At 43.2% G+C, this 15642-nt stretch overlaps 2 protein-coding genes across 3 annotated transcripts in view; one reads left to right on the forward strand and one right to left on the reverse strand.

Annotated features, from left to right (window-relative positions):
* The first annotated feature begins 4484 nt into the window (after positions 1-4484).
* On the forward strand, positions 4485-5923 carry LOC128711763 (peptidyl-prolyl cis-trans isomerase 5). The gene is made up of 3 exons (XM_053806649.1): positions 4485-4562; positions 4914-5041; positions 5521-5923. The coding sequence occupies exons 1-3, from the start codon at positions 4485-4487 to the stop codon at positions 5921-5923; spliced, it is 609 nt and encodes a 202-aa protein (XP_053662624.1).
* Positions 5924-13614: 7691 nt separating this feature from the next.
* Positions 13615-15642, reverse strand: part of LOC128715586 (sodium channel protein 60E-like) — a 19635-nt gene continuing 17607 nt past the window's right edge. For both annotated transcript variants that reach the window (XM_053810494.1, XM_053810493.1), the window contains exons 27-31: positions 15470-15642; positions 15101-15400; positions 14726-15021; positions 14500-14655; positions 13615-14111 (exon numbers count right to left, since the gene is read on the reverse strand). The exon at positions 15470-15642 is cut by the window's right edge and continues 663 nt beyond it. In XM_053810494.1, the coding sequence (XP_053666469.1) occupies positions 13615-14111; positions 14500-14655; positions 14726-15021; positions 15101-15400; positions 15470-15642 (1422 nt within the window). The remainder of the gene's footprint in view (positions 14112-14499; positions 14656-14725; positions 15022-15100; positions 15401-15469) is intronic.

The following is a 15642-nucleotide window of genomic DNA, read 5'->3' on the forward strand; positions in this document are numbered from 1 at the left end:
TTTTAATGTAATTAGTAATAATTTTAGTTGCAACTAATATTTCTTAAAACTTTCCATAAAACTTAATCAATGTTTAGAAATATTTTATAGTATTCTTCATATTTTTCCTTAGGAAGACGTGTAGTTTATTGTCTCTAAAATATTACAACAATATCAATGACCTTGACTTCATTTAACAAAATTGAAGAACTCAAATTAAATCCTTTTGATTTGATATTTTAGCACAGGTAATTCGTTAAACCAAAACAAAGATGTGGTGTACTTTAATCAAGGTTTTTAAAAGATCACAGTATATATTTTAATACTCTTATTTTTACTACCAGTGAATGGTCTCTTACTGTTTCAATTCTGCTTCTTTGCGAGATCTTTCTTACAGCCATCGAATCATTATGCTTCGTCACCTAAACAGAACCCAACAAGCAATCATAAAAATATGTAAAAATTGCACACATCCTATTATGGCAACATATTGTTGAACGCTCTCACTGACGCAACCAGGCGTCTCCACGCAATTATCAATCCGTACCCTCTTGATTGGAGAAAACTATCCATCCGATGGCTGGCCATAAATTATCTGTTCGGGTTCATTAAGCTAATCCAAACGCCCCACGGCTCACCGGTAATGTGAACAGTTTGTCACGTTCTTCTGTTTCGCAACGAGAAGACAGCAAAAAAAATCCAACTTGAAGAACGTTGCACTCACCTGGCCGGATACATCCAGTCGACCCGTTGCTGGCTGAATGGGTATTGAAAGGTATGGTAAATAATTGCTAGGATTTGGAATAATTTCAACCAAGACGCTATTTTTAGCGTTCCGAACCCGGAAGCATTACCGAATCGCGAGTGTTGAACTTCGAGCGGTACGCATTCCAATCGTTGACGCTCCGCCATGGTTGGAATGCTTTTCTCTAGTAGCACTTGGAACAGATTGTGGTTTTTTTTCTTCTACGATGACTCCCTAATGCCTCCCTCAGTTGGTCACAAGAATTCGAGATAAATGGATGAAGAACCCTACTACAGCGCTCAAGTAACCGTAACTGGAAGATTCTATTTTTGGGTTGGAAGGTATTTGAGGCGGGGCATTGTTTTCCGTCATTCGGGCGACAACTTCATTACTTATTTGTGCAAAATTTGCAAATTCTACACAGCCGAGTGTCGTCGTGATGATATGGTCCGTGGCAGCCGCGAGCTCCGAAGCACGGTCAACAATCAATTCCGCTGATGACGATCATGATCATGCTCAATTTGCCATCGTCTACTGGTTTTACGCAACGGTTCCGCGCATTGTTTACGGTCGCGGAATTCTTGCAGATCCGTAAATGCAAATAGCGCACGGCCGAATGTTCCGTGAAGCGGTGGAAGATGCTGCGTGCTGCGATCGATCGCGCCTGCTGATGTCGTAAGCGATGTTAGTCATCTTGCTATCTATGCTGCCGGCTGCATTCGAAGGGCTACGCTGGGCACCGGGGTGGGTTTTTCTATTTGTAAAACATGAATCAGCGACAACTTATGGATTTCCATTAGACGCCCCGAAACGATCATTAGGCCGGTCCCGAAGTGCAACACGCCGCGTATGCAAATCTCCACCACAGTCGGCAGCATGAAGCGCAGCGCGGCAACGATTGGAAATAAAAACTAATGCTAGCCCACCGCCCCACCGCTGGAGGGCGATAAGATAACGAAGAAAAAGGCGATGCTCGAAGAATATCGACGATCAAAGATCGAAGCGCAAGATTTGGAAATTCCACCACCGACCGTTGCCACCGTGCCTCGTAAATGGGCATATCAGCCTTCAACACCTTTCCCCCGAGAGGGCGCATCGAAAAGGGAACGGACTGTTTCTCAAGCTCTGTTTACTACTCCGGTTTTGATGTTTCTATTTCGATGTACCACCCTGGAAGCAAGATATCAACACGATTCCCCCCCGAATGTGGCGAGTTTTGTGTTGAGTTGAAACAAAACGGACTTTTGTGTGAAGGTTATTGAATTGCAAGTGCGGCGCCTGAAGCAACGAGAGCTCCTCCTGGTGAGCTTTGGTTTACTAATCGCGACTAATCTCGTACACAAGATTTGAAATCTTGACCGTTTCTTCATCACCGCCGAAAGCTTCTGTTTGTGGTTGTTTAACGAAACGCCTCAAAACTTACATCAATCCTTTTACAGAGCGCTCTAAGCCGTTTTGAGGTTAAGCAGATCACTAGACGCCAACTGACGATCGTCCACATGCTTGTGGGTGGTTTCAGCTTCGGTGAAGCGCTTTATTGATCCAATTTGTTTGGGTTCGTTTGACAAGAGCTAGAGCTACGATAAAATGTAAAATTGATCGCTTATTAACTGTCAACCCACTTAAATAAGTATTTCTATCACTTGATTTGATCATTAATTGGAAGATGTTTTGTTTAAAGCTCCAAAACAAAAAAAAACACTCTATAATAAATCAATAATTATTGTACACTTTGGCAGTCCAGCCGTTACCCCACCGACCTTCACACGGTTGAAAACAAATTGCTCTTGGCATCAGGCGTGCCCCATTTTTAACGTCGGGGTTTCGGGTCGAACTTCATGTAAAACTGGATGCGTAGTGGATGCGGAATCCACCTTCCCGACCGGTAGTAAGTGGACAAGCTTTAGGCACACGGACACGATATCTGATACGTCTGTAGCGCCTCGGGTAGATGACGCGAGATGAATGAACCTCGGCGAAGCAGAAGCCTTCCCAACCTTTAACGGTCCATTCTCTGGGCACACACAGAAATATGTAAATGAGCTGTACGATAATCAAGAAGAATTAGATAGACACGGTACAACATCGATCGGCCTGGGATATATCGTCTCTCTCACTCTCTCTTTCTCTCTCTCGCCACAACAATGATGTCAACAGTCGACGATGTTGACCTCCGTCCCGTGGTCCCTTTGCCTCCTCGGTAATACTTTTGCCTACACCGACTACACGCAGCATATTTCTCCACCTCATGCAATATGTCACAAACCGGACCGATTCCGTAAGCCGAGCGTCGATCGGTTGTTTCCCCGTTGGCCAAACGCGCTCAAAACATTCCTCCGCGAAGCGTGGGGGAGTCGAGTTCAAGACTGCGCGACCCGTAAAGACGATGTGCGATAAATAACCGGAGCCGGTCAATCTGGTGAATTATTTTATTGGCAAATTATGCTCCCCCATAGCCAACATGAAGGTGGAGCTTGTTAAAGATCTTTTCTGCTTTTGTCAAGGTCGCTTCCCATTTTCGAAAAACCTTACCGGCACCCGGCTGCTACTGCCCACCCACTGGGGTTCGTAATGATGGGCTAAGGTTAGGATAAGCAAAAATATGTTCAACCTTTCGGGTTGATTGCTCGCGCAGTGTAATCGTTCACGATGATTTCCAAACATAAATTTGTAGATCTTATTCCTTTTAAATCGATCGCAGCTGAGGTGAAGGTTAGAACATAAATGAAATGAATCAGCTGGTTTTTCGACATTATTCCTACGATGAAGTAATGTGGGATACTAATCACATGATATTTCTTACTGGATGATGTTAATCGCTGCTGCATCTTAGCCGTACATGGACATTGTTTTAAATTGATTTCCCATCATCGAAATCTTCGTGCAAGCTCACATCACACAACGATTTGTAAAAGCACGCTGAAAGCTTTTTTGTTGTAAGAAGATGGCAGCACTGAAGCACAGCATAAGAAAAGCACAACCAATTGAAGGGCTCTTCACTGTTTAAATTTGATTCGAGCATTCAACACATACGTGTTATTTAATGTATTTATGAAATAATCATACATGGTAATAATTTACACACACCTCGCTGTTCAAAGCTTACTATATTTAATGTCGCCTATCCAAATCTAACATGAATGGCTTAAAAAGGAATCATTTTAATCCTCGATTTGAAAAGCATCGTCTGCACAGTTCATGGTTGATTTTCATACTTTACTTGTTCAAATTGTTGTATTATCGAAAACCAAAAACATTGTAGTCAAATTGTTTATCAACCTTACAGCCATGCATATTCTATTATTCAAGTCTTAATTTTCAAAATTCCCGAATAACGAATGATTTAAAATCACAAGCATTTCGCCAAAATACAAACTAAAAAATATGCCACGGGATTCAAACAACAGTGAAACATTGAATGAAAAGTCTCAATGAGTTTGACACACCTGCGTTACAACGAGATACATCACCAACACACTCCTGGTGCTACGCCATCATGATATCCATGCTGCACGAGTGAAAGAGCGAGAGTTTGAACATCTGGCATCCGTCTCGTTTTTTCGCGTATGTCAAACATACGAAACGTCAAATACGCTTTGTTGGTTGGGCCATACGAGAGAACGTTCGATCACGCACAGTTTCTTCATCTCACGCGAACCGTACAGACGTGCAGCGCCTAGTGCTCATCAGTTATTTTTGTTCTGTTCCTATCGGTAAAGTTACGTTCACCGTCTATTGTTCCTCCTAGCAGCAAGCTACAATGAAATTTCTCGTTGTATTGAGTGTGCTCATTGCCGGTGCGCTGGCAACCGGCGACGGCCCTAAGGTTACGGACAAGGTAAGCGTCGAAGGTCAACAACCGGCCGACAGCATCAGCTGCTTTGTCTTCTTCCGTTTTGTAACAAACGGTGGCATAGAAGAGCACCATTTCTCAAGCCGCATTTAAATTTCGGCCCCATAGAGCCGGATGGAGTGCTGGATATTGTTTATGCTATCATGAGGCCACGCGTAATCACTGACGTGGTTATGAATTGCATCCATCATCGACAAGCGTCTGCTGATGGTAAACTGATGCGCAAGAAGTGCTTACGTGTTCTACCGTGTATCAAGAGGAAGAAGAAAACGAGCGCGTTCTGTTCGGTTCACATTGTTACGCGTTTGATACGATGTTTTCATTGCTCTATTGCAGGTTTACTTTGACATCACGATCGGTGGCAAACCGGAAGGACGCATCGTGATCGGTCTGTTCGGTGGCACTGTACCGAAGACGGCACGTAACTTCAAGGAACTCGCAGAGAAGACCACACCCGGCGAAGGGTAAGTTTCAATTGTTTCATTCGTTACATCAAGGGCCGAGAATTGACGCACTCTTGTCAGTAGTTTGCCAGCAAAACATTTGCATAATTCAATTAACTTCCATACCGTATTATCCCACGCACGCAATTGTGCGAATCGTTATGGCCGGCTCGTTGTTGTTTCAAGTGTGAAATTTTATCACCGTTTTCTGTGCGTACTGATAACTGATGAAAGGAAACAAGATAATCAAGGAAGGAAATGGAACTGAAACTGAAACTGGATTCGGCACGAAGAAGTGTGGTCGCATTTATGCTTTCTCCTTTTGTTTGGTTTATGTATCTGTGAGACCAGCCATAAGTTCAATGGGGGTTTGCTCTTGCCTGATCGAATCGTACCTCCTTGAGAAGATCAAGTTTTGCATACATTATTGCATTATCATCTTCCCAGCAGCTTCGTCCACAAATGGCTACTAATACATTCCCATCTGGTTCCACCAACAGCTACAAGGGCAGCAAGTTCCACCGGGTGATTCGTGACTTCATGATCCAGGGTGGTGATTTCACCAAGGGTGACGGTACCGGTGGACGTTCGATCTACGGTGAGCGGTTTGCCGATGAGAACTTCAAGCTGAAGCACTTCGGTGCCGGCTGGCTGTCGATGGCCAACGCGGGCAAGGATACGAACGGTTCGCAGTTCTTCATCACGGTCAAGCAGACGAGCTGGCTGGACGGACGCCACGTCGTGTTCGGTAAGGTGCTCGAGGGTATGGATGTTGTGCGCAAGATCGAAAACACTGCCACCGATGGGCGCGATCGTCCGACGAACGATGTTATGATCGCTGACTCTGGCTCCCTGCCCGTCAGTGAACCGTTCGCCGTGGAGAAGAGTGATGCCACCGAGTAAGGTGACAGACAACACAAAGTGGAGTGTAAGACTTGGATTTAGCTCTTGTTGGAAGCCAAACGGGAATGGGGTGATAGCATACAAAAACAACGGACGGACACTTATCAAACTATCCATCCAACGGGAAATGCCTTACTCTCTCGGAAGGGGGAATGATCGATCTTGCGCGTCAGAAGAAAAGAGCGCGGCAACAAAAGTGATCCAACAAACACACAAAGGAGAGGGACATACACATGTGTTCGCATTTAAGATGAGAGAAAGATCCATTCGATAAGTAAATCTAATTCACAGTAATAAAAATGAGACAAAAGAAAAGGAACATATTTTTTTATGATAAATTTTACAACTACAAACCAAACCGGTGTTGTTTCATTGCCATAGATTTAATTTTGAAGGAAAAGTTCCAGTAAGAGTTCGAAAGGAGGTGTCTAGGTGCCGTCTAGCCAAGCTTTTAAGATAAGATCGGTTCGGTGGTTGTATCAGCCTCGCTTTTGCATCATTCATCAGTCATCATGATAAGCTTGTTGCACTCTTGTTGTACACGATCCCCAATAATTTCCGGCCTCAGTCTCATTTGCCCTGCATCATCAAGAAATTCAAGGCGGCAATTAGACAAAAAAATGGAAGCTTGTAACGCAATAATTAGATATCGATGTAACGATATGGCAAAAGTGCCACCTGTAGAAGGTCTTCGTTCACAAAACAAAACTCATGAAGTATCGTTGCCCAAAGTGGCCGTTAATTGTAAACGATTGCAGGCCCATCTCTTTCCCATTCCGCAACGACCGATATGCGATTCTGTGTCATTTCCGGTTAGAATTTTCCTTCCTGTTAGAAGCGCAGCACTGGTTTATTTAAAATTTCACACTGCAAGTGTAATGAAAGCTTTTGTGTTTTGTTTCGCAGTTTAAAAACACACACACACAGAAAGTTGACAACAATAAGTCACAATAGGGCGGCATAAATACCGTTGAGATTTAAAGTGATCATCAGCGTTCCGCTAGTATGCGGATCGGGCCAATCTGTTTTCCACATTTTCTCTTCCTGCTCGTGTTCTATTTTCCCTACGCGGGTTCCCCTGTTCACGTCGGTGACGTACGCACGATTGTACTTAATTATAGAAGCAGCATGCGCGTTTACAGACAGTAACCCCCAGGCGTAGCGCACAACATGGGTTAATTGCGCGTGCAATGCGAAAACAAATGAAATGCGTGTTACCTTTTTCTGCCCCTTTGGTCGAGCCCTTTGACGCGTAGGGGTAAATATTTACTGCTCTAGGTTGGCCGCATACATACGCGGGTCTAGGTCAGGGATGAATGAACAGACGCGATTGTTGCGCTCGACAACAAATAACTCAACCTGTGCGACGTACTCACGAACAGCTGTATTGATACACCGGGAAGGGAAGTCAGCTTTCCATTTCTAGCAGGGCTTCTTAATCGGAAGGCAAAAAGATGTTCCCAACGAATTTGTTGCATTGTTTCATTATATCTTTTAATGTTTCAGGTTTTATTACTCTTGGGTTTTGGGTTTGTTCTATGTACAATGGTTTTTTTTTGCTCGCTTTTGCTTTGTTGATATTTTTAGCCTCTTTCTTTTAACCATCTCCACGACACGTTTTCCCATTCGTTGAGCGTGCTTTTTTTCTGCTTTATATTCTCTTATTCTTTACAAACTTTTCCATCTTTCACACTTTCCGATCGCCATTTTATGCTTCCATTTCATAGTGTTTATATTTCCCTTTTGTTGTACGGTTTTGTGTTCGTGTTCCGCTCTGTTTGTTTTTTTTTATCGCAAATTTGCATAATTTGTATATGTATAAGTATATATATATAGTTTTTTGGTATCTTCTAAATAATTACACAACCTTTCAAATCTGTTTTCTATAAATTTCAATAATTTGTCTTCGTTTCATTTGTTATTCGTTTTCTGTGTGTGTGTATGTGTTGTTGTTTTTTCTTCGCTTGCGTGTGCTTTTTTAGCACGCAGAATAGCTCTTTTATGTTTTCTTTTTTTTGGTTTAGTTTTTCTCTGTTTGTTGTTTCTATTACATGAAGGGAATGCTGTTTTTTTTATTTGTTTCGCTTTTCTTCACATTTTGTTACACTAACTCGGGGCTTATAGTTATATAATTTAACAAAATTCTAGCTAACTTTCTACAATGTTCGCTTCCAGTTGCAGTTTCAGCTTTAATTTACCTTACCATCTTATCGTGCTGTTTTGTTCATAAATGTTGCGCTACATTACGAAGTTTGTTTTGCGTGTTTGTAATGTTTTGTAGCTTATTGTTTTATTTTTTGCTGTTTGCTGTTCTTTTTTTTTTTGTTTAAAACTCTTTCGAGGTGTACTTGCTTGCGGGTTTCGGTGAACTTATTGTATTGCACTGTGCGCATCATGAAAAAAATCTCGTTGTTATCTTTTTTGTTGCATCCAGTGTTTTCTGATTGTTTCTCAAGGAGGAAAGGGTTTAACGATAGAAGCAGAAAATGGTTTAGAGTGTTTAATATATTATTACTTTGTTGTTTATTGTATTGTGTTTTTACATTTGCCTGTTTCATACATGCTTAAGCAAGCCCATCTTGCTATCTTGTTGAATCGTTGCAATCAATAGGTAAAGAAGGGGGGAAATGAAAATAACTCCTATCTTTATTTCCTTTCATAGCAATTTACAACAGCCGAAGAGATCGGAAGAACGTTTAATGGAATCTAACGCAACTTTGTCTTACAAACGATCTTATCTAGTGTCATATTTTACCGCAGGGGGAAATACTTGCAAAAATTGTGTAAAACTACATAACAAGCGAAGGGATCAATAACATAAATCCATAACCCCATAACAGGGGTGTGTTTTTTTTTTTCTGTCCCACTATTATTACCATTTCAATATGGCTTTGCAACGCTGGTGCAACCCTTGGGTATGGCTCTGATAAACAGAATTTACACTAGCGCTCTATCACGATAAATTCACTTAACACTAATACAGCATGTTGCGCTAATGCAGCTAACGAGGTTTATCTGTTCAACTGTCCGATAAATGGCGTGTTTTATGCATTTGTGTTTTACTTTGCTATTCGAAGCGTATTTGTAGGTGCAAAACAATAGTTGCCCTCTTGTTGTTTGCTAATGCTTGGAGACCTTGGGAACTGCCTAACCGGTCAAAGTCCCAAATGCTTTACTGCCGTCTCTGTTATTGGAACTTTACTGCTTCCCAAAAATGAAAATAACGGACATGTGGTTAACAGAAGCCAATAACAACAAAGAGCAATTAATTGACTTTTTTTTTTGCTTAAATATTGTAATGCTAAAAAATTGTATGTACAGCCGATACGAAGTTAGAATGAATAATATTTTTTGTGAAAGTGTTTCATATTGAAAATGTTTTGTGCATACGATTGTTTAAATTATTGTGGTACCACATTAGAATCCAATGTTCACAAAACAGCGTTTACAACCTCTCGATGTGCTCTTATTATTTATTTTAACCAAAATTGGAATTGAAGTTTAAATTTAAACTGATACCTCGGAAATAGGATCTTGCGATTGTTGAAGTGCAATAATGACATTTAACTCTCACTCGCATGAAAAATAACCACTGGCAACATAAAGCTAAACATTGTACAATGTCCAATGTGTAGGCCTTTGGAAATGAAACGTCCCTGTGCAGAACGTACTCGCTTTGGCGTAACTTAAGATAACATCAAGCAACAACCTCGCAATTGGTGGCGTTGTTTTCGCAACATAAAGCGCAGGCAGCCACGATCGCGACATACTTAGCGCGGCCTTTAACATCTTGCAGCGTATGCCTAAAAGATGAGCAGACGACACACGACTCGAGGACCCCGAAACCACGTTACCTTTCACCGCGACGGAGGCTGCGCTGTCCCGGGGGTGAGAGAAAAGCGGCCAATTGAAGGCAATCAACCTTCCGCGCGTAAGGGAACGACATTCTCTCGCCCATATGGTCAGTTGCCAGTACTTCGGTTTGCTACTACCGTGGCAGATTACCTACAATCGGGTGTAAGTGATGCGTTCGAGCAAGTCACGATCAGTTTTGATTGGTTAATTTGATCGGACGCGCAGACAAGAAGTAGATAATCACCTATCAAAGCTATTCGGACGACAGTGACCGATCGAGTAGGGGTGTTTAAAGGGGTAAGTTTTGCATTCGGGCGCTAGAAACCTGCGGTGACCCCGTTTGGTGTCCGCACACACCGGTGGCTATTGTCATTTATTGCTTCGTTGCTCTATTTATGGTGGATACGGAGCTCCAGGGGTATCAACCCGAATAGACCCGGGACTTGTAAATCGGTACATACTGAAGATTGCAACGCTTAATCCGTCAGTGGGAGAGAGTCTCTTGCCCTTTTGCGTCTACATGTCCAAATGAAACCTATTAGCCAGCGGTAAGAAACAATAGTTCCATAGTCAAATTGTGACGAAGGAATGGCAGATCGGTATTGTAAGCGATAGGGTACAGTACACTACTTATGGTATAAAAACAAGCGCCTGTAGTTTGTTTGTGTGGTCTTCGCTACCTTTCAAAAGCTCCGCTGAATAAAGTGCGCGTGCCCCGTTCGTGTTGACGTTGATAGCGTTGGCGCGTGTAATGTAATAAGCATTAAACGTGAAGTTCTTCTCGCAATACCTTCCATATCCATTCTATGTACAGACACAACATTTCGAATTGCATTTTTTTTATAAGATTTCTTTGTATTGTTTGTTTTTTTTTTGGTGTATAACTCTTAATCGCTTTGTCAACTCGCATCACCAGGTAACGATCGACTGTGACAGAAGCGTAATCAGTGAAACTCAAACAAAACCCAACATCGACAACGCAATGGTCGAACTAAACTCGATCTGGGGAGATAAATCTTTCCTTTACCGCTGTTCTTCACTTTATATCATCTACGTTTTGTTTACTGTGTATTACGTTTAGTTAGAACTAAATCAACAACAATCTATCTCTGTGATCCTAAGCTGGTTTCGTGAGTGATTTCTTGTTTTCCTCTCTTTCCTGACTGACGTCACTCGATGGCGCTGCGAGAGAAAAATGGTTTTCTGTTTTCATGTTATATTTTACTGGGGTTTTTAACAACTGTAACCTCTCTAAGACTTTAAGAAAATTTATTGTTTTTTTTTCTCCATTCGTGTCGTGTTTGTGTGATACACAAGTGTTTTTTTATCCTATTTATTTATGTTTTCATCTCTTACATTTAGCTCAACGTTATACTTTATTTCTGTTTTTTTTTTGGTTTGTTTTTCTTTCTTTCTCTACTTATGCCTTCAATCTTATTGCAATGGAATGTCATTTTCATTAATCTTACTGCCGTGATTATAATGTATATTGTGGGGTTGTTTGTGTTTTGCTTGTTTAATAACGTGAGTAACGTGGCTAATAAATATGGCGGATGTTGCCATCCATTCCGTTGTTGTTGGTTGTTTTGTTTAACTTTATGTACATTTCCCACCCTTCACTTCCTCTGTTCGATTTTCCATACTTTCTGAACCCTTTTTAAATGACTGCTACTCCATTCTATCATACCTAACATTAGGTTGGAAGCTGCGATTTGGAGATGTATTGCTCGTGCCCGACTGGGCAGTATCGACATGGCGTTGCCGTGAGCATGCGGTTTTTTTGTTTGTTTCATGTTTCTTAGCTACTAAATTTGACATACGTGTGATCGCTAGCACACTTCAATATCTACGTTTTAAGCGTATTAACTTACTTTCGTGTTACAAGTACCGTTCACTAACCGCTATGCACCGATCGGCATCACAGGCCGGATGGGTCGCGATAGGGTAAATTAAATTAATTTTTCATTAAACAGCCGTAATCTGACTGAGCTTCGTTTTTGTTTGTTTGTTTGTATACAATGTAAGGAATTGGTTTTCGCATCCAAGGTTGTCAGCTTCCGCTGTCAAATCGGGTTCCTCATAGTAAGACGATCCGAACCTTCGAAGACCAGTGTTCCTTGTGGGGGTTTTGTTTTCTTGTTGCTTCTTCTCGAAACTACACGCTATCCTATCAACAGTATTCATTACGCACTAACCTGGGCGCTGGCCCTTTTATGCTATTTTACTGCGATTGAGAAGCATTGCACACTCTGTACATACGCACGATACGTTCCACCAGCGATGTCGCACACAAAGCTTAATTGGACAACACCGTTGAGGAAACGCGAGTTGAGGAAATGCGAAACGAAAAAGCGAACAACCCTATCCACTAGAATACCTCCACCGCTAGTGAAGTCAGGAACAGTATATGGTATGGTCTCGTACAGTTTAATTGTTTTAAATATCAAGGTGTTTGGTTCGCTAATTTGTACAAACAATTAGAATATGCACTTTACCTCCGCAACCAGGGGTGCGCCAATCTTACCCATATCATTCTTCCCTATGGGGCCTATCATACAGCATTTTGCCGATTGCAGTGTCAGCATCGTACAGTGTTTATCGTAAAGTTCGTGCACGGTAATGGAACTGACAGAGATGAACAAATAGTGACTATAATAGTGTCTAACCGTTTCAGCTAGCTTCGGTAGTGGCTACTAGTAAATTCGATTGATGATTTAGGCATCATGTCCCAACGTTCCCGTTCGGGTCTTTCCTTTTACATGTTTCACCGGTCAACAGGAAAAGTCGTGTGCGGTAAACACATAACTCAGAGCTATCGGAGGACGCATAGAAAAGGAAAGAAAATATTTTTGTATAAATTCATCTCTGTTCTGCTTTTGATTATCATACTGTTCCTCTTGTTTAAGGTCGAAAAAGAAATCTGTACCGTATTCTAACCCTCGATCTCGACGACTCAAACATTCTGTTCCTTCATACCAATATAACGCTCTCTTCCCTTCTCGCTCTAATTCCAAAAACTCTACTTACATACTAAATGCATAACTGCACTTAAAAAAATATATATATTTTAGTACGAAAGCATCTGGTTGTAGGATCACTGCTCCACCGCTGGAGTTGTGGATCCATCCGGGGTACTACTACTGATAAGACAAATCACAAACTGATATGCAAGAAGTGTAACGATTTTACCAACCACAGTGCGTCTGCTGCATGCGCTTTGTGGTCTGTTAGGAAAGTGTGGTTAGAAGCGGAGTGAAATAGAAAAATCGATTAACACACGCAGCGTAAATGCAGCTTTAATCAACGTTTTGTTGCGTTCTGAGTTGCTTACCATTGTGCGGTGTTAGCCACAATCCCTTTCCTATATGATGTCCTAATCCCGGGGGGTGTGAGTGTGTTTCCCTCCCCCCCAATCCAGTACCACTGGCTGTACAAATACTATTTATCTCATCCTTAACTGCTACTATTGAATTAGTTACCCATTAATCTATTGAACTAAACCGTAACCGCGGGGGCACTGCAGAGTTCGTTATGTACTAGAACTTCAACTGAAGTAATCTTTGGTAAAGCGGTCATGTACATGCATTCTGCACGGGACTTACGGTGTACGTAGGTTTTGTTTTTTAACGATACATTGCTATTTGTAGTTCTATCCTTTCCATCGTCTCAGTTATCCCAGACTAAAACAAAGAAATTGTACCCACTCTGACCCAACAGTACACTGAGCTGAGTCGTTCGATGGTCTTGAGATAAGAGGCGAGCGTGAAACTTACTCAGATAGAAGATTGTCAACTGTCATCTGCCGTTTTTTCTTCGTCCACTGTGCGTTCCGATGGTCAGCTCGACGAACCTTCAGAAAGATCCTGGTCGGTGATGCTAGATGGCCGGTCTCGCTGTTCGTCATACCGGTCGCCGGCAGAGCCGGACGCTCGGCCGGCCTTACATTCCAGCTCATTCGTAATCTCAACCGTCACGGTACCACCAGCCGGATCGTACTCGATTTTGTTCAAATCGGCACCCTCGCCGGATACTGCAACAGCGGCCGGAACTCGCGTCGATTGATCGTCGTAGTCGTAGAATATGTTGCTCGTATCGCGGGGCAGATTCACATCGATCGGTTCCGGATCGATCGGTATCGCAACCGTACCGGTGGTGGTTGCATTCGTACCATCCTGATCCGGCGACTCCATCGGGCTTTCCACGCAGATCGTCACGACGGGGCGCGGTTCCCCTTCCAGCCCACCTAGAATTTGATAGTCAACGTTCGTGCCGGGTGAAAGTTTGATGTCACTTGCACGGGATGGATCGCGCGGTTCTTTGACTTTGGGTTCGCCTGTTTGGGTGTGGTTCATTCGTCGGGGGTGGGAAGGTGACGGTCAAAGAAACAAACGCACAACAACAACGCACACACACAAACACACATCGAGTACAGATCAGATCGGAACGGAAGAACAGCGGGGGGAGAGAAGAGAGAAGAACATAGAAAGACAAAAAAAACACATTTACAGCAAAAACAGAGGTGCACTGGGTAGCCTTTTCATTCGGTGTGTTGGAGTGTACAGTGAGCGGCTACTTTTTGAACGGTTGGTGTCTAAATGGTGTCGCACGCAACCAAGTGTTGCTGCTATTGGTGGTGTTGGGTATCGGGCTGTTTAGCAAACGATTACAGCAGGATGGCAGCAATACATCCAACCACTTGCAACGCACACCTATCGGCTTACCTTTCTCGTCTAGTTCTGATTGATATTCTTCGCTTTCCCGGTGCACCAGCACATGGACGAGTGTTTCCCCCGGTGCTGGTACAGCCGGAACATCCGGTGATGGTTCCGTCACGAGTATACTCACGTCAGCAGCCGATGTCGACAGTGTGTCATCCGCTAGAGTACAGCATAAACGATCAGTGTGAGAAATGGCTAAACGCACCTGAATGACTACTCCGATACTCACGCACTACCGCATTGCGATTCAGGCGCAAAGCACTCTGGGCGGAAAATCCGCGTTCCAACGGAGGCTTTTTCTTCACGAAGCTTGTGGCACGCTTCGACTTTGGCGTCGTTGGAGGGGGGACCGGTACCTTCTCGAGTGATGCGGTAAGCGACAGATTTGTGTCACTGTCCTTTAGTGGCCGCTTCTGAGGCTGCGGTGATGAGGTAGACGTTTCCTCGACGGCGTCCTGGTGCCGCAGGAAGAAGGGGAAGTTGTAGAACGATTTGCGACGCTGTCCCTTCACATCCGGTGCGTCCCTGCAGAATGTCAACGAGATTACAAGTGACTGTTGGTAAGTTAATGTTTGGGGGGCGGGAATTATCGCTTAACACATACTTCATCTCAAGTCCGTTCGAATGTTGCTGCTTGACATCCTTTACCATATCGCTTGTGCCGGATACCAGCATTAGCGGTAGATTGAGCCATGGACCCGCCAGCTCACTCAAATCGGAAGCGTCCGATGCTCGGGATGATTTGCGAGACGAGGCACGGCTCGACGTGGCAGTTCCCCGCCGGTGGACCTGCAGGTGCAAGAAGTTCAACGCGGACAGCTTGCTCTGCCATCCTCCTGGGCTAGAAGTTTGCGTGTTATCTTCGTCCAGTGACATCGGAGAGCGTTCTCGTTCACGCTTCAACCTAAAATTGTTGTGAGCAGACACTCATTAGCAATAACAGAAACAACCGAACGTGACTACAGCATCCTACCTCACATAATCGCGAAATGCCATCTGAATAGTTTTGGCCGCTTTTTCCTGACGTTTCCAAATCCGCGTAGACGACACAATCTCGAGCTCCTTCCTCGTCGGGAATTGTTTCTTGAACTTTTGATCCATCTGATCCTGGAGCTGCTTGAAGTTGTCCGTTTCCTCCACGTGGCC

Source organism: Anopheles marshallii, chromosome 3, assembly GCF_943734725.1.
Source record: "Anopheles marshallii chromosome 3, idAnoMarsDA_429_01, whole genome shotgun sequence".
NCBI lineage: Eukaryota > Metazoa > Arthropoda > Insecta > Diptera > Culicidae > Anopheles > Anopheles marshallii.